The sequence below is a fragment of the Salvelinus alpinus genome, chromosome 16 (assembly GCF_045679555.1).
Source record: "Salvelinus alpinus chromosome 16, SLU_Salpinus.1, whole genome shotgun sequence".
Lineage (NCBI taxonomy): Eukaryota > Metazoa > Chordata > Actinopteri > Salmoniformes > Salmonidae > Salvelinus > Salvelinus alpinus.
The window spans coordinates 7,896,443-7,915,948 of NC_092101.1; the positions used below are offsets into that span (position 1 = coordinate 7,896,443).

The 19,506-nt window shown below is 44.5% G+C and overlaps 1 protein-coding gene across 4 annotated transcripts in view; it reads right to left on the minus strand.

Annotated features, from left to right (window-relative positions):
• LOC139540711 (lysine-specific demethylase 4B-like) overlaps positions 1-19,506 on the minus strand; it is an 82,006-nt gene that overhangs the window by 30,431 nt on the left and 32,069 nt on the right. For 3 of the 4 annotated variants that reach the window (XM_071344605.1, XM_071344606.1, XM_071344604.1), the window contains exons 6-9: positions 18,109-18,158; positions 10,302-10,405; positions 7,385-7,522; positions 1,008-1,204 (exon numbers count right to left, since the gene is read on the minus strand). In XM_071344605.1, the coding sequence (XP_071200706.1) occupies positions 1,008-1,204; positions 7,385-7,522; positions 10,302-10,405; positions 18,109-18,158 (489 nt within the window). Of the gene's footprint in view, positions 1-1,007; positions 1,205-7,384; positions 7,523-10,301; positions 10,406-12,279; positions 13,153-18,108; positions 18,159-19,506 lie in introns of those variants that run through there. The other variant, XM_071344607.1, reaches the window with a different exon arrangement.

Here is a 19,506-nt window from a genome sequence, read left to right on the forward strand (position 1 = left end):
TGCCTTCTGTAATATGCTGGTAGGCTATGTATTGTATAACGGCACAATCATTATTTTAATTCAGGGTTGTTGTTTATTTGGGGGGGGGTGGGGGGCGGGGGGTATGGGCTCATATATAGGCCTATGCTATGCATAAGCGCTAATGTGCACAGGGGTGTCCTGAATGAATCGTCACCTTAGAAAGCACTGTCCATTTCGTTATGTTTGGCTTTGAAACAACATCCACAACGTCCATGTTTTCCACTCAGTTTCAACCTGTCGTTGAACTTCTTTCTTCTAATTGATCATCACAGGGAGGTGAGTTTTAAAAGCATGATACTGTTTTGACGATAAGTGTTTGATGTGATTGTTAGATTGCATTTGCATTGATGTCAGAGTGGTTAGTGGGGCAAAAGAGCCCTGAGTGCCAGGCCATTAGTGACCTGATGGTCGTTTAGAGAGTTGGGTACTACCAACACATGTCCAGAGTGCATAAGAGGAGATTACCATGACTCAACGGTCACCTGGAATTTGACTGCGGTCGTGACTCATGACTGCCAGTGTGGTGGTAATGCGGTCACCGCAACAGCCCTAACCACAACCAGAAACATGGCTGACACGGTTCACAGAAACACCATTCACATACTGTAGCTCAGAGTGCTCTGTTACGAGGGTTAGGAAAAACTCCTGACCCTAGTAACAGAGCACTCTGAGCTACAGTATGTGAATGGTGTTTCTGTGAACCGTGTCAGCCATGTTTCTGGTTGTGGTTAGGGCTGTTGCGGTGACCGCATTACCACCACACTGGCAGTCATGAGTCATTCCATCTCTTAGTATGAACGTACAGTATGTGGCATGCATGTAGGAATACATGTATCACGGAGTGTGGGGAGGACGTATGCAATTATGCTCTTGTACGGCCAATGATGCCCTTCGTATTGACCCTGGGGGGGGGGGGGGGGTTATGAAATTCAATTGTATAGTAATTCTTCTGTAATTGTGCTGTCTGTCCGTCTGTCTCCCCTCACCTCTGGAGCAGTTTCTCCCGGTAGGTGACCCGGTTGGCCCTCCAGTGCTCCAGCTCGGGGCTGTTGAGGGTGGTGGGTCGCTGGTGGTCCAGCACGGTGCCGTCCTTGCCCTGTTTCCACTGTTCATAGCGCTCGGGCTGCAGGCAGCGTACGAACACGTCCATGGAGATCTTCACCATGTCCTTACGACACGTACACTGGGGGGGGGGGGGGGGAATTGGAATGAAAAAAACTTTATTATCCACACAATGTGGAAACACTGAGGGATAGAGAGGGGGGCGAGTAGATACAGCAATGAAAAAGGAGGGGAGGTTCACACAAAGTAGACAAAATCCAAAATCTAGCCTATATCAATATCTTCCATTTGCATTTTTTTTATTTTTATGATTTCCTTTGTTGCAGCAGCAGCACGAATCTTACACACAGACATTTCGGTCAAATCCTTCTTTAGTGTCGGTCACTGAGAATATACTAAATACAGCCAGAATTGGTTCTGTGGGGGGTTACACTTTGACCTTGAATTCTATGTTCGTTAGAGATTTCAACGTCAAAGAATGCCGCAAAATCGACATTGACTACTACTAGGCGGTGAAAAAAAACAGAACTCTCAATAGGTTCCTACTCAGGCTCCTAACAGTCACTGGCCAATGGGGTTGAACAGATTTCAGCATTACAGGTTGAAATGAACTAGGATCAGAGCCTCAAATCCTCAAGGATTTATTTCCAGCTAAACTGAAAATGGGAGCTTTCACAAGGGACAGGAAACATGAATAAATAGACTTGGTGCTTTCAAACAAGAGGAAATCTGAACTAGTGGCATCAAGTCTAACTGAACAGGACTATACAGCCAGTACCTTTAATTCATAGCATTCATTTGAGTTCCCTCTATAAAATAAAAAGAAAGACTTCAAATGCACTATATAAAGATCTCAAAATGACACTAAATGGATGACAATGGCATATTTTTTACTAGCAATGGCAGGGAATAGACGTTCTAGAGAGAGAGAGAGAGAAAGAGAAATGGTGAAGGGGAATGGATGGATAGATGGAGAGAGAGAAGAAAGGAGGAGAGAGATGGTGAGAGAGGGGAAATGGAAAGAGAGCAAGAGATGAAAATAAAACTAATTTTCTTTTTGGGCCCCGGTAGGTGTATTATATTTCTGCTTTATTTCCTGAGCTGCGCTGAGAGGCCTTATGTTCAATTACTGGGAACATTCTTCAGGCCTGCCGCGCCTCAGACAGAGACAGGCAGAACAAGTGGAAGGAAGGAAGGGGAAGAGAGAGAGAGCGCGAGCGAGCGAGAGAGAGGTACTGGATGGAGAGGAGGGGAGGTGGTTGTGGTGGTGGGGGGTTAGTAATAACCACAACAACAAGAGCTAGCCCCCCCACTGCAAACCAATATCCACACACTACATCTCATCTAGGCAGCACTTGAGGGATGGAAGGAAGGAGGGGGGGGGGACCGACGGATGAAAGAAAAAGGCGGCTGGTTACCATGGTCGGATTGGGGACTTTCATAAAAACGTCACCTGGAACAGAGGAATAGGTGCGAGACGCCACAACACAAATGAAAAGGAGATAAATGTGTCTCTTTGCACTGACGGCTGTGTTGGGAACGGGGGGGACGACATATTAAGAAGCGCACCAGAGGAAGTAGGAACAAAAAAGATCCCATTTCTGTCGTATAAAACTATTAAGGGAAATGTATAAATGTACCATTTCCGAGAGGGGTGGGTTAGAGGGGGGAGCACATGCTATGCTTAGATGACTTCATTATCGGATAAAAATGCATTTGGAAATGTACAAAATGTCTCCAAAACAACGAGTGACCCCAAGGCCTTCTAACCAATGAGCCCTATAGCCTACTTCACTTTATATCTTAATGAAGTTTAATGATTGTAGGAGAAGTCCTGAGGCAATGTCGCCCCCTATTAGAATAATATCCGACGTTAGGGGAGCGCTTAAAATTCCGCCACCCAACCTCTCTGGCTCCGTCTGTCATCCTTTACTAAATAGGTCTGGACTTTTACTGTCTCCGGTCCCATTGGCAGCGGTGACTGATAGAGCTCCTCTTTAAAAATCCCAATATTTGTGATTCTACAACCTGCTGGAGAAAAATAGTCTCACTAGATGGTCCCATGTGGCTCAGGTGGTAAAACGTAGGAAAATGTACGCACATATGATTGTAAGTCGATTTGGATAAAAGTGTCTGCTAAATCAGAGGTTCCCAAATGTTTCACTCAGGGGGCCACCTTTCCAGCATTGGGGAACAGCCTGCTCCCCCTGCGCGCGCCACATCTATTTCTATGGGTACAAGCACCATTCATGACACAAACTTTTCACGCCCGTCTTGCTGGCGGAGAGAATTGTGCAGGTTTAAAGCTTATTTTCTACAATTCTACACAACTTGTCATGGGGTGCAAGTAACATTTTGCAGCTGTAAAGCACATTTTCTTGCAATTCTATGTTGTGTATTCATTCTATCTAATGTGTATTCATGTGATATTTGAGTGACACAAAACAACATCTACTTTTTGGCTGACATGGGCTAATTCATCTGGACATCGCTGACAAGCTATAAATAGGTCTACGGTCTGCAGTGACTGACATGACAGGACTGATGATTCACTAGCCAATTTCAAAATTGCACCTTTTGCATTCTACTATTACAACTTTCAAGAGTAAGTTGAAAGCCAGGACTGAGTTCCTTTTAAATTGACCCCCGGCGGGGCCTCCCGAGTGGCGCAGCCGTCTAAGTGCTAGAGGCGTCACTACAGACCTGGGTTCGGTCCCAGGCTGATCCCAGGCCGTGATCGGGAGTTCCATAGGGCGTCGCACAATTGGCCCAGCATCGCCCGTGTTAGGGGAGGCTTTACTTGGCTAATCGACTCTTGGCTAATCGACTCTTTGTGGCGGGCCGGGCAACCTGCAGGCTGACCTCCGTCGTCAGTTGAACGGTGTTTCCTCCGGCACAGAGGTGCGGCTGGCTTCTGGGTTAAGCAGGCGGGTGTTAAGAAGCGCCTTCGCCTCCTGAGCCGGTTGGGGAGATGCAGCGATGAGACAAGATCGAAATTGGGGTAATTATAACCCCCTCCCCCCGCCGACCCTTTGCTGCGCGCCCCACAGTTTGGGAACCACTTTGCTAAATGGCATCTATTAATATATTACTAGACACGAAACAAGCTGCGTTTTGTAAGAGTGAACACTCTCTCTTATACCGCACATGAAAGTATTACAGCTAGACAGACAACAGTAACATCTTAGTGAACTTTGACCACAGAGTCATGGAAGTCCATCTAATGCGGAAATGTACAAGGCTTGAAATAGTGACCGTGTGAAGTTTTTGTGAGTGAGCGTTTTTATTTGCTGTGTGGAGGTGTGTGATTAAATCACATGTGGTATGTTTCATAAGTGTGTGTGTGGTTTGCCCTCCAGCCTCAGTTGCAGAGACCCTGCTAACGAGCTCTTCCATTAAAAACACACATGGAGGCCAAACCAGGCAAACTCAAATAATGACTTGCTCGCTCCCCATCGCACCGCTTTCTCTTCTCGTTTAATGACAACAGCTGCACAGAGTGAGGAAGAGGAGAGAGGGAAACAAAGAGGGGGGGGGGAATCTAGTTTACAACCGTTAATGAGTCTGTAGTGTACTGTACTGTCTTGTCCTCTCATCTGCACCCATAGGAGAGTATCCTTCAAGTTTACTACAGCTAGGCTAGACTTTTCCTGGCATTTGGATGCGCGCAAACTTCCAGAGGAAAAACAAACAACAGCACTAGACAAACTCCATTCGTTTGAAATGAATTGGAAGTTACTGAGCTAAACCGAGCAGGTAGAAGAACGACAGTGGTTTTCTGGGGAAGCTCAAAAACAAATGCTAACATTGTCATGCATATTGCATAAGGAAGCAGTCACTTGCGTTCACAACTGCCATCAGGAGAAGAAAAAAAAGAACGCAAGCTTATTTGGGCACAACTTAGTGGGGGATATCAGATTCAGTGACGCACAGACAGACACAACGTTGACGCCTGCCGTCGTGCTCTGATGTTCTGGTAAGAGCCCCCAGATATTAACATGGCAGTCTGTTGTCAGTTCAACCCGGCATTATCACACAATAAGAAGTGAAATGACAATACATACACTTTGTTTATAGCCTGCTCAAAATCAAATAACATTTTATTGGTCTCATACACATATTTAGCAGATGTTATTGCGGGTGTAGTGAAACGCTCCAGGCCTAGAGCGTACGCAAGAATGCGCGCACACACACACAAACCCACCCACCCACACAAACCACAATGATAATGCTTTAGCCTTCAGCATCTCCAGCACTCCTTATCAAAGCCCATCAGCTCTAACCCAAACAAACAAGCGTACACAAACAAATATCACTATTCGGAGAGTGAGTCATCTAAAAATCTCTTTGAAAGATGAAAGGAAGGGAAATGAATCTTCTATTCATACAGTGTGATGAACGTCCATTCACATAGGGAACTGTGCCACTGTCATGTAGTTTCTCGCCTGTTTATTTTAGCGTTCTCCATGAGCACAAGACGTGAAAAGACGCATTTTGGGTTTACATTGACACTGCCTTGGGAGGCTACAATGAGATAAGGGTAGCCACAGTATCATTGCTCTGTGAACAAACATAGCCTACCGAAGTGACTGCAAGAGGACTACTAAAAACACGAAGACCGTGGCTGTAACTAGTAGGTGCTGGTAGACAGGACAGATGGCTGTATCGCATTAGTGGATACTCACACTGCCCTCCAGGGCAGGTCTACCAGTTTTGACTAGCAGAAGTGACTTTTTTTGTTACAGGTTAGGATAATTAGGTTAAGGTTAGGAAAAGGGTAAGGGTTAGCTAAAAGAAAATGTAAAAATTGCCCCTGACGTGACTCGAAAGTATCTAGCTACAACCAGGCAGAATATTCTTGGTTTCTATTAATGCAATTCTGCGGACAGATGGATCAGCTAATACAGCCTCTCAGCTTTAGTAGACAGGAAACTTGCAACAAGCCACACAGCCCAAAGTGACAGATCCTGCTCGAAGCACCATCTTCCCTGTCGCGTCAAGAGGAAGAGAATAGGGCTTGGCAGAGAGGACGGAGGGGAACGAACGAAAGATGGGAAAAGGAGTAGAGAGAGAGAGAGAGAGAGAGAGAGAGAGAGAGAGAGAGAGAGAGAGAGAGAGAGAGAGAGAGAGAGAGAGAGAGAGAGAGAGAGAGAGAGAGAGAGAGAGAGAGAGAGAGAGAGAGAGAGAGAGAGAGAGAGAGAGAGAGAGAGAGAGAGAGAGAGAGAGAGAGAGAGAGAATGTGCGAGAGAGAAGGAGAGAAATCAACATATGGCTTTCTTGGTGCCCAAGCTGTTCTTTCTTTCACATTGCTCTGGCACTTTCCGGAGCAGCCTGTCAACTCGCTGACACAAAATGGAGGGCAAAGCGCAAAGCTGACCAATTCGTCTCTATCAAATTCAGACAGAACTGTGAGGGAGGGCTCCCTGGCCAGTGGACTGTGACCAGTGCTGAGAAGGGTCGGGGGGGGGGGGGGGGGGGCTGGGTTAAGTACGTCAGAGAAACCATGTGGGAAGGAGAGGGGCTTCTAGTAGCCCTCTGGTTCTTAAAAACAGTTGGCCGCACAGAGAGAACAGAGCCCACTACCGCAGCACACTGAACTGGCGACCTCATAAATCTGACACGCAGCCAAGCAGAGACAAAGAGGGACTGTGTGTCGCATCATATGCGCGTGTGTGTGTTTACGTGCGTGCGTGCGTGTCCCTTACAGGTAAAGCCCCGATCAAATCCACGAAGTGCAAGAATAAGAAAAAAATATGAACAGCAAAAAAAAATTAAAAAATACCTAGTTTGCCTTCTGCGAGAGGAGAGGAAGACGTGAATAGAAAAAGGAGATCACAAAGGAGAGGGAAGAAGAAACAGGCGACGTGAGACAGCTTACAGATGATCCTGTGACGCGGGTCCCCTTTGCCACACGATAAACACACTACACACAGAAACACGCGCCGATTACCTCATGCTCAAGGCGTAAAACAGCTTGTGTGAGCACTGGGCTGTGGAACCGGTATTCCAAGTATGCAATTGCATGATTGTGTATGAGGAGAAAGGTAGCATGCGTAGTAGAGCACAACACATGGATTCAATCTTCACTAGCGGTCCGCAAACGCAAATACAACTTAAGCTAGCTTTCGTCAAGGTGACAGCTAACTTCAGGGCTAAGGGACGACGGCGTCACGTTAAATCTATCCGCAAACGCCCCCAACTACACCTGTCTAGATGCAACTTAAAATGGCAGTCCATTATAGTGCTGTGTGTTCGTAGGGGACACTGAGGTGACCGTCTGGTCTAGTGTGCATTGACCCACCTGTGTTGCCATCTTGCCGTAGTCGATCCAGCGCAGGGTGGCAAAGTTGGTGGACTCGGCGCAGTTGAAGCCGTGGTTGAAACCGGCGTGGTAGCCATAGGGAAAGGTGACCATAAACTCGCCTTCTTCCTGAGTGATCTGGAGAGAGGGAAGAGTTACATGTACAACGTCCCTCTGCGATTTTATGATATTACACCAACAGGATGCAGTCGTATAATCTAGTGTTACTTCCACATGAATCCATATCTGATCATTCGGTTTCGGTTTGGATGACTGACCCTGAAAACTCTATATAGTTGCATTAAAATGTTCAGTCAAACACAAAACACACAACATTAAATGTACATTAACTGACTGAGCATGCAAACTCAGAAAACGTCATATCGATATCGCATAAGAAAACAGTGTTATTAACCCAAGTTTTGATGGGCGGAGATGTGCTAAAATGAGGAAGTAAGTTACACGCAAGGAAACTCCATTTGGACGGATAGACTTCGCAAAAACAGGGTATTCGCAAGCCCTGCAACCCAGCCATGGATAACAAAAACACAGGGGCTAGCTCTTAATATCCACAATCATTAAGTGCTGATGGGAAGGCGGATTTGCTTTTTCAACCTCCCCCCCTTCTCTTCCTCCCTCCACCTCTCCCTCACTTGAGCTGCCTAGCGGCTCCGGCTCCTAGAGAACCATTTGCGGCGGTACAAGCGCAATTAGACTGAAGCCAGCGAGCATGGCGCAGGGAATTAGCCAGCCCGCGCAAATTAACATTTGCATTTGGTTGCGCTTCGTTCTGAGGCAGGGACATCATTTACTGAGAGCCGGAGAGGCTGAAGAAGACACAGTTCACCGGTCCCCTCTGCATCTCTTCGAAATTAAGCAAAAAGACAAATTATTGAGGTTTCTATTTCGACACTCCTGGGTTTTCTGTGTTAACTACTATTACTTCAGGGTCATTGGCAACTCCTGCCAGAAATATAACATTATTTTTGCACTCAAAAAGAAAAGTTTTCTACAGCTGAACTCCAAATACGCTAGAAGTTTTGGATCCTTGCTCTAAACCGCCTCTTCATCAATTCACCTCATCTCTCCTCTCCAAGAGGAAGGCAGAATCTTTTCGCTATAACCATTGACTAGTTAGGACTAGGCACATGAACTCAGCCTTAAGGAAGTGTAGAGATGGGAGACAGGCAGGCAGTGCGACGGAAGAGAGAGAGTGGGAGGTAAAACAGAATAGTCCCAATATCAAAGGCTGTTTTCCCTCCTCTTGTAGCTGCAACAAAGCACAAAGCCGGTGTTATTTTTACACTCAAATCAAGGGAGACGCTCTCGGTGTGTGTCAGGTAACACGGTCCCTGTGATAACGACACCCCGAAGGAAAACGGCAAAAAAGGGAAGAGAAAAAAAGGGGGGGGAAAAAACCTTGGGGAAAAAGCCGAACTCTGCAGACAGTAGAGAACTGTGTATGCTCGTATTAGAAACGTACAATTTTTTATCTCAGATTTATTTCGCACCGTGAGAGTTTCTATCTCCTACAATTATTATCCACCGAAAAAATTAACATAGTGATTCATTTTCTATCGCGGAAATGTGAAAATATGGAAATTGAAATGTAACCAAGACTCATGGCTCAATCTCCATCATCATTTAGTGTGAAGTGGAGCTATGGTCTATATAAAGATGTCATCAATCTCATTATCAACTTTTCAATACTCTGTGTGTGTGTGTGTGTGGGTGTGTCTACACCGCATATGCCTATTTATGCGAGTAACGGAGTTAAAAACATACGGTAAGCTCATTCCCCAGCTAGCTTGAAATGTTGCAGGTGGAGCCATCCAATTGGTACCTTTTGGCTCAACCCGTTGGAACGTTGTCAAGGGGGGGGGGCGCGGTCACGTGTATTGCGAAGCAGAGGATCACTGGTTCGAGCCCAGTGTGGGCCAGTCGGACAGCGGAAGAAGCTAAGCTGTCAGCAACACACTTGCGCAGGCCTACATGTTCGCGCACATGTTAGCGTGTTCACTTCTACGTCCTCCATCCATCCACTCCTCTGCTGCAATTTCCTTGTCGTTCATCCCGTAGGTTGACAGGAGATCACCCACACACCGACACCAACTTCAGCATCCAGCCATCCTCATCTAATGTGCCATTAACCTCCACTTTGCTCAGCGATGGCAGGCTTTCATACACCCCGTTAATTTTTATCTGCGGTCGGTGCTAGAGTCAGCTAGTCATATGGTGTGTGTGTGTCCCAAATGGACCCCTGTTTTCTATATAGTGCACCACTTTTGACCCGAGCCCTATAGGCCCTGGTCAAAAGTAGTGCACTAAATAGGGTGCCAATTTGGGACACAGACATGCGCTGAACCAAGCTTCCATGTCCTCTTACAGGTTGAAGAAGTGCAATTGTGGTTCAGCAGAGGGTTCCATTCAGAGGGGTTATTACAAAAACGGCCTTTGGTGGTCGAGTGTCTCCTTTCTGAGAGCTGTTTGACAGGTTAAAAGTGGTTATGTGATGAAATTAGTTATATTGCATTACCGGAATATCCGTCAAATATAGATGGTCAAATTGAGAGGTGTTAGAGATGTGTTATTGGTTAAATGTCACACATGATTGTATGACATCAGTCAAATGGATGTGGTCACAGAATGTAACATCACTTCATATACTTCCTCAATTAACCCTGACGGACCATTCTGTTGCTTTCAAACTTTAGAGCCCAGGGGCTGTATGTATCAAGAGTCACAGAGTAGGATGTTGAGCTTAGATTAGGTCCCCCCCCCCCCATGTCCATTCATTATAATCTAAAAGGCAACTGATCCTAGATCAGCACTCCTGTTGTGACATGCTTTATGAATTCGGGTACAGGCCTTTTCCAGACCCCAATTTCAAACCCCCCAACTGTGTCCTGCTACCTACCCTGTCGAAGGGGATGCTGTACTTCTTCAATATGGATGGGGAGATGAGAGTCATCTTGTGGCGGAGGAAGGCGTCACAGCCCTGGGAACTGCCTGGGAAGAAACCTGCAGGTAAAAAATAAATAAAAAAACGGCACATTACTAAATTGCATCCCATTTAGGGTTGAATGGTGGGAACCCGGTTACCGAGATTTACCGGGATCTACCACCCAAAACAACTCCCTTTTCCCAGGATAAATAACTGTGAGAAACTGGTAAATTATAATAAATGAGTTATATGAACAGCATGGCGTGAAATGGAACTGTTAAATTATATGCAACGTCTAGATATGGCTTCTCTACGGACAGACCATCTCAGTACGGAGCACAGTTCACAATGCATGTAGACCTATCAACTCATCATGGTAACTTGTTTTCATGTGACAGGTAGACCTGCATTTGCTATAGCATAGTCTATGCTACAGTAATATAAAGACTGAATGGGCGTCTAATTTACCCATCTCTACTTTGCTTTCGTGGGTCACATTTTATTTTTGTAAAGATATCTTTTTTTTTCAATCGCAGCTGCAGATTTTTAAAAAAACAGACTGTCAATCAAATATCGTTACTTTAAAAATCAGTGCACGCGCGAGCACTCTCTCAACTCTATTCAAATTGCATCCAAAAATAGATAATCCTGTTTTTGATTGATACAGTGCATTCGGAAAGTATTCAGACCCCTTCCCTTTTTCCACATTCTGTTATGTTACAGCCTTATTCTAAAATGTATTAAATAAACATTTTCCCTCATCAATCTACACACAAAAACCCTATAATGACAAAGCGAAACAGATACCTGAGACCCTTTGCTATGAGACTCAAAATTGAGCTCAGGTGCATCCTGTTTCCATTGATCATCCTTCAGATGTTTCTACAACTTGATTGGAGTCCACTTGTGGGAAATTCAAATTGATTCGACATGATTTGGAAAGGCATACACCTGTAAGGTCGAAGGAATTGTACGTAGAGCTCCGAGACAGGATTGTGTTGAGGCACAGATCTGGGGAAGGGTATCAAAACATTTCTGCAGCATTGAAGGTCCCCAAGAACACAGTGGCCTCCATCATTCTTAAATGGAAGAAGTTTGGAACCACCAAGACTTTTCCTAGAGCTGGCCACCTGGGCAAACTGAGCAATCAGGGGAGAAGGGCCTTGGTCAGGGATGTGGCCAAGAACCCGATGGTCACACTGACAGAGCTCCAGAGTTCCTTTGTGGCGATGGGAGAACCTTTCAGAAGGACAACAATCTCTGCAGCACTGCACCAATCAGGCCTTTATGGTAGTCAGTAAAAGGCACATGATAGCACCTAAAGGACTTTGACCATGAGAAACAAGATTCTCTGGTCTGATAAAACCAAGATTGAATTCTTTGGCCTGAATGCTAAACGTCACGTCTGGAGTAAACCTGGCACCATCCCTACGGAGAAGCATGGTGGTGGCAGCATCATGCTGTGGGGATATTTTTCAGCGGCAGGGACAGGAGACTAGTCAGGATTGAGGGAAAGATGAACGGAGCAAAATACAGAGAGATCCTTGATGAAAACCTGCTCCAGAGCATTCAAAACCTCAGACTGGGGCGAAGGTTCACCTTCCAACAGGACAATGACTGTAAGCACACAGCCAAGACAATGTAGGAGTGGCTTCAGGATAGGTCTCTGAATGTCCTGGAGTGGCCCAGCCTGAGCCCGGACTTGAACCCGATCAAACATCTCTGGAGAGCATAGCTGTGCAGTGACGCTCCCCATCCAACCTGACAGAGCTTGAGAGGATCTGCAGAGAAGAATGGGAGAAACTTCCCAAATACAGGTGTGCCAAGCTTGTAGCGTCATACCCAAGAAGACTCGAGGCTGTAATCGCTGCCAAAGGTGCATCAACAAAGTACAGAGTAAAGGGTCTGAATACTTATGTAAATGTGATATTTCATTTATTTATACATTTGCAAATATGTCTAAAAACCTGTTTCTGCTTCTTCATTATGGGGTATTGTGTGCAGATTGATGAGGACAAAAAAAAAAGATTTGAATTTGTATTTCTTAGGGATCTCCATAAGCTCCTGATAAAGCCGGAATTATTCCTGGGATCCAAACCTATTAAAGCAGTTACATTACATATAAAACAAAAGATAAAACAGTACATCATAACATTATTACACCACTACATATCTACAATACAAAATGTATAATACCACCATACAACAATATCACAATCCATGCGTGTGTCTGTACCATTGTGTGTCTCTTCACAGTCCCTGTTGTTCCATAAGGTGTATTTTTACCTTTTTTTTTATTTTTTATATGATTCTACTGCTTGCATCAGTTACCTGATGTGGAATAGAGTTCCATGTAGCCATGGCTCTATGTAGTACTGTGCGCCTCCTATAGTCTGTTCTGGACTTGGGGACTGTGAAGAGGCCTCTGGTGGCATGTCTTGTTGGGTATGCATGGGTGTCCGAGCTGTGTGCAAGTACTTTAAAACAGACAGCTCTGTATTCAGCTTGTCAACACCTCTTACAAAAACAAGTAGTGATGAAGTCAATCTCTCTTCCACTTTGAGCCATGAGAGATTGACATGCATGTCATTAATGTTAGCTCGCCGTGTACTTTTAAAGGGCCAGCCGTGACGCCCTGTTCTGAGCCAACTGCAATTTTCATAAGTCCCTCTTTGTGGCACCTGACCACACTACTGAACAGTAGTCTAGGTGCGACAAAACTAGGGCCTGTAGGACCTGCCTTGTTGATAGTGTTGTTAAGAAGGCAGAGCAGCGTTGCTTTGTCTGCAGGCTTGGGCTCATTGGGCTCACTGGGCTCACTGTCCTGTTGAAGACAGAGCAGCAGAATAAGGATGTAACGTAACAAAACGTGGAAAAAGTCAAAGGGTCTGAATACACACCGAATGCACTGTATGTATTGTATAACGGCACAATCATTTGTGCTTTTTTTGGGCTTGGGCTCATTAAATGTAGAGCTCATAAAAAGTATTTAATGTATGGATCAGGTGGCATCTGGCTTGAATTTGCGAGCAGAGCTCTAATCAAATCCAGAAATAGGCCTATTTATGTGCTTAGAATTCTTTTGAACGACACTTCCGGTTTTGGTGGGAAATACCGGGTTACCCAGGAGAAAAGTTATATATTCTCGGGATGGAACATTTGTAAAATACCGGGAAAATATTCAACCCTAAACCCATTGTCTGAATTTACCAGTTGTGGCATCCATATTGGATAGTATTCCTCTATGTGAAATTGGAACTGTGAAGTGTTATGTGAAATTGGAACAACATTCAAAATCAAGGCAGTGCAAGAGCGTAATCTTCCAACATGGATTCATATAACATATGACGGACCTTATATTCTGTTTCACATAGACTTCCTGCTTATAATGACCATATGACCCCACTCTAGTGAATAACCCACAGACAGCGCAGGACTTAGGCCTAAGCTCTCCACCCAAACGGAAGACATGCAGTGCCTTCAGAAAGTATTCATACCCCTGGATGTATTCCACATTCTGTTGTGTTACTGCATGAATTCAACATTTATTATATACGTTTTTTTCCTCTAACCCAGCTACACACAATACCCCATAACGACAAAGTGAAAACATAATTTTAGAAAATGTTGGCAAATGTATTGAAAATGAAATACAGAAATATCTCATTTATGTAAGTATTCACACCCCTGAGTCAATACTTTGTAGAAGCACCTTTGGCGGCGATTACAGCTTTGAGTCGTCCTGGGTATGTCCGTATCAGCTTTGAGTCATCCTGAGTATGTCCGTATCAGCTTTGAGTCGTCCTGGGTATGACCGTATCAGCTTTGAGTCGTTCTGGTTATGTCCGTATCAGCTATGAGTCGTCCTGGGTATGTCCGTATCAGCTTTGCACATCTGGTTTTGGGGATTTTCTCCCATTCACCGTTGCAGATTTTCTCAAGCTCTGTTAAATTAGATTTGGAGAGGCGGTGAACGGCACATATTTTCAATGTGATTCAAGTCTGGGCTTTGGCTGGGCCACTCAAGGTCTTTCACATTATTGTTCCGAAGCCATTCCAACATTGCTTTGGCTGTACGCTTGGACTCATTGTCCTAAATCTTCACCCCCCCAGTCTGAGGTCGTTTGCACACTGAAGCATGTACTCTTCAAGGATTTGTGTTAGACAGGTGATGAGCTGTGCCTGGATTTCTCCAGATATAGCGCTTTGCAGTCAGACCAAAGAGTTACATTTTTGTCTCATCAGACCACAGAATCTTTTACCTTACACTCTGTGTCTTTCACGTCCCTCTTCGCAAACTTCAGGCGTGCTGTCATGTGCCTTTCTCAGGAGTGGGTTCCGTCCAGTGGTGTAAAGTACTTAAGTATAAATACTTTAAAGTACTACTTAAGTAGTTTTTTGGGGTATCTGTACTTTACTATTTATATTTTTGTCAACTTTTACTTCACTACATTCCTAAAAGAAAATGATGTACTTTTTACTCCATACATTGTCCCTGACACCCAAAAGTACTCGTTACATTTTGACAGGAAAATGATCCAATTCACACACTTATCAAGATAACATCCCTGGTCCTCCCTACTGCCTCAGATCTAGCGGACTCACTAAACACAAATGCTTCTTTTGTAAATTATGTCTGAGTGTTGGAGTGTGCCCCTGCCTATCCATCAATAAAAAAATACAAAATTGTGGCGTCTGGTTTGCTTAATATAAGGAACTTTAAATTATTTATACTTTTGATACTTAAGTACATTTGAGCAATTCCATTTACTTTTGATACTTAGGTATATTTAACCCCAAATATGTTTTTACTTTCACTCAAGTAGTATTTTACTGGGTGACTGTCACTTAAGTCATTTTATATCAAGGTATCTTTACTTTTACTCAAGTATGACAATTTAGTAATTTTTCCACCACTGGTTCCGCCTGGCCACTCTCCCATAAAGCCCAGATTGGTGAAGTGCTTTATAGACTGTTGTCCTTATGGCAGATTCTCCCATCTGGGCCAAGGAACTCTGTAGTTCTGTCAGAGTGATCATTTGGTTCTTGGTCACCTCCCAGACCAAGGTCCTTCTTGCTCGGTTGCTCAGTTTGGTTGGAGGGCCAAGTCTAGGCAGAGTCTGGGTAGTTCCTTATTTTTTCCTTTTCCCTATGATGTTTTTTTGCAAACTAGAACATGTTTTATACCCTTCACCAGATATATGCCTCATCACAATCTCAGAGATCTACAGACAGTTACTTGGACTTCATGATATCGTTTCTGCTCTGACATACACTGTCAGCTGTGGGACATTATATAGACGTGTGTTTCTTTCTAAACCAGTCCAAACAATTGAATTGGCCCCAGGCGGACTCCAATGAAGTTGGAGTGACATCTCAAGGATGATCAAAGGAAATCGGATGCACCTGAGCTCAATTTGGAGTGTCATAGGAAAAGGGGTGCAAATACTTATGTAAATTAAATATTTCATTTTCAATAAATGTGCAAACATTTCTAAAAACATGTTTTCACTTTGTAATAATGACTTATTGTATGTAGATGGGTGAGAATAAAAATCTATAATCCATTTTGAAAAATAATCTGTAACATGTGGAATAAGTCAAGGGGTATGAATACTTCCTGAAGGCATTGGTGGTTGGAGGTAATCAGTGAAGAGCGCTCCTCTCGGTCAGACGCAGGATGTACAGGTCACAGTGCTCGGAGTCCAACGTGGTACACATCCAGAAAGCCTTTAATTATCATAATAGTTTTCTTTGGTCCCACAATCCCTCCCTCCGCGCCAGACCCCGGGTCAACGTCAGCAGGTCCCCGGGCCAGACTACACGGCAAGCCAAAGTGAAGAGTGAGAAAATTTAACCAGTGCCAAAATGTCACACTATGATATCAAATCAATTACGTGACCGTTTGTGTCAGCTGCGTCACAATACCGTTTTCTGACCGGGCCTTTATTTATGTATTTTCTGCGTCATACCATTTCATCTTTCTTTGTCTTTTCTCGATTGCTACGGCTTCTTTACGTCCCCCTTTTTACCACACACTTCAGAAGGCGAGAGGTGGAAGTTGCCGAAATAAACTCATCCGATCTCATGTGAAAACCCTCCCTTCACTTCAGTCTTTCTTCCTCACTCCTCCTCAGATGACAATTCATTTCACGCCCATAGCCTCAAAGACCAGAGTCTCCTCTTCAAAAACAAATCAGTCCTTTCCTCTTGTATATCAATAGTTTCTTGAAGCCTTCAACTTACTAGACAAGGGAAAAATATGTTTCTCTCACACACACGTGCACGCACACACACACAGCTCTCCCGATGAGCAGTCTGTGCTGCGCCTCAAAGGATGGATAGACCGTCTGCCCAGTTAAACTTTAATATAACTGACAGTATAATCGAGGCCCATTTCATCCTTCATTTTCATTGCATTGTTTCAGAGCCTGTTTCGTCTCAAAGAGGCGTTTTCTCTGGCGGCTGCTGTGCGAGCTGATAAAAGGTGAATAATGTGCGGGCGAAGCCTGCGTATTAATCCCCATTACAATTCAGCCGGCAGTGTGGAACTCTCCCCGGGGCAATATTAACTTAAAGCTTCATTTTGTCCTTTGAGTTTGAAATTAAGTCCCCCCCCCTGAAAAAAAAGAACCAGGCTGTGACTGAAATGACGTGATAAGAGAGATAGATAGTGGTAGCAGGTGTGACCGAAATGACGTGATAAGAGAGAGAGATAGTGGTAGCAGGTGTGACTGGCTGAGTTATTTGTGTAACGTCAATTATGTGTGATGATGTCTGTGTGATGCTTTGTACTAGTGGTCCTGTGTAACTGTTCATACAGCTACTCTGCATATGGAATGGACTACAACATATTAAAATAGATAAAAAAGCATCTCATAAGCGTGGGAAGTAAGCATATGCATGGCTGTGGTTGGCGTTGGCGTTACGACTATCTGCGTTGCTGTTACATTGGCGTTATGTACGGTTGCATACAACCAACAGTAGCGAAGAGCAAACCTGTTACAAAGTGAGTGATCTGAGGAGCCAAACAATGTGTAACCCTCTGCTCCACAAGCAAAGCATTCAAGACATTTACGACATACCTAACGAATACAACACAGCTTTGGTGTCTCCCCCGTCCTCAAAAAATGAACGGTTTCGACTGCTTGAAACTTTTGGAAAGGAAGTTTTTCCTCCCGACTGTGCCATTCTGCTCGTAAAATGACTACCAACTTTAAACTTACTCATGTAAAACGTTTGAGACTGCTATTGGGTGAACTGTATCTACTTGAAAAGACATATTTTCTACTACTTCTGTATACACAAAATATATGTATTAAGACAATTATGATGATGGTCTTAAGTCCACAGTTATTGTCCATAATGGTGTGTTACACGACTATATGAATATTGTGCAAGCCCTACCGTCATTACGCCACGACGTTCTTACCCATTCACAACACAACGTGTTGTACAGTACTTGAAGCGCTATTAAATAAAGAAATTAACTGGCCGTTTTAAGCGTTATTCACAGCCACAACAAAAAGGGCATAGGAGTCTGTAGTGCATTTTCTTTCCTGGGAAGAAGGAGCGAGAAATGTGAAGAGGAAGGCTACACTCTCTGCGTCGTCGGCCTTTTAAAGGCCTTTTCCATTGCATCGCGCTAGTTTTAACAGCAGTTGATGGAGAGGCCAGACAATTAACAGGCCACTCTATAGTCACTATCAGGTGGATATTTGTTTAACATGAATCAAGGCTGTCTGTCTCAGTGTGTATGCGTGCGCCAGGATAGTCTTACCTTGCGCCAGTCTCTCCAGCCTCTTGCCGTGCTCAGGTGGGATGGCGTACCTGAACGGAAGGAAAGAGGGAGAAGAGAGAAAATAAGGTGGGTGGCGGGGAGAAAAGAAGAGTGAATATGGCGCGAAATGAAGGGAACTCCATCTCCTCCTCTTTTTACAGTCTTTAGGAGAGGAAATGGACAATGCTATACCTCTTGTTCGCACACACAGACAGACAGTAGTTCACCTCCACTTTACACATCCAGATACACGTCTCTCTCCAAAGACATAAGTCTGCTATCACCAGTGAGAATACTCAAGCTTATTATGCTTAGTTCTCTTGTCAAAGTCCTCATTACACAATTGGCCTAGCGTCGTTCGGGTTAGGGAGGGTTTGGCCGGTAGGGATATCCTTGTCTCATCGCGCTCCAGCGACTCCTGTGGCGGGCCGGGCGCAGTGCGCGCTAACCAAGGGGGCCAGGTGCACAGTGTTTCCTCCGACACATTGGTGCGGCTGGCTTCCGGGTTGGAGGCACGCTGTGTTAAGAAGCAGTGCGGCTTGGTTGGGTTGTGCTTCGGAGGACGCATGGCTTTCGACCTTCGTCTCTCCCGAGCCCGTACGGGAGATGTAGCGATGAGACAAGATAGTAATTACTAGCGATTGGATACCACGAAAATTGGGGAGAAAAGGGGGTAAAATTTATTAAAAAAAAAAAAATCCTCATTACACACGCGCGAACACACACAAAAACACACTTAACTCGGCTAATACTCCAAACATTAAAAGGGAATTCATCAAAAAACATCTTGGAGAAATCAAATGACTGAGGACTTTGTAGTCATCTTTGTAGTGCTCCATTCCCCCCCTGTTCCAAATGAAATCATCAGAAAACAAGAGAAGAAGAGAGGCCAAAGCTCTCTCCATCCGCATTAGAGACTCAGAGCTTTCATTGCTCTTGTTATTAACATCATCATTATCACAATTATTTCCTCCAGTTTAGGGAAAGCAAAACTAGCGCCTCACCCTCCCTCTGGCCAAAGCCCTGTTTATGTGATCGGAATAGAAAGACATCTACTGGAGTATATGGCGAGATGCAGCTGTGTTAGACTGCCACCTGGTGGGCAGATAGGGGAATACACCACCGTTAGGTAGAAGAGGGCCAACATGCAGACGTTTCAAATCAAATCAAATGCCATTTGTCACATGCCGCCGAATACAACAGGTGTGGACCTTACAGTGAAATGCTTACTTACAAGCCCTTAACCAACAATGCAGTTTTAAGAAAAAAAATCCCCCCAAAAGTATGAGATAAGAATAACAAATAATTAAAAGAGCAGCAGTGAATAACAATAGCGGGGCTATATACAGGGGGTACCGGTACAGTCAATGTGTGGGGGGCACCGGTGTTTTTTGAAAT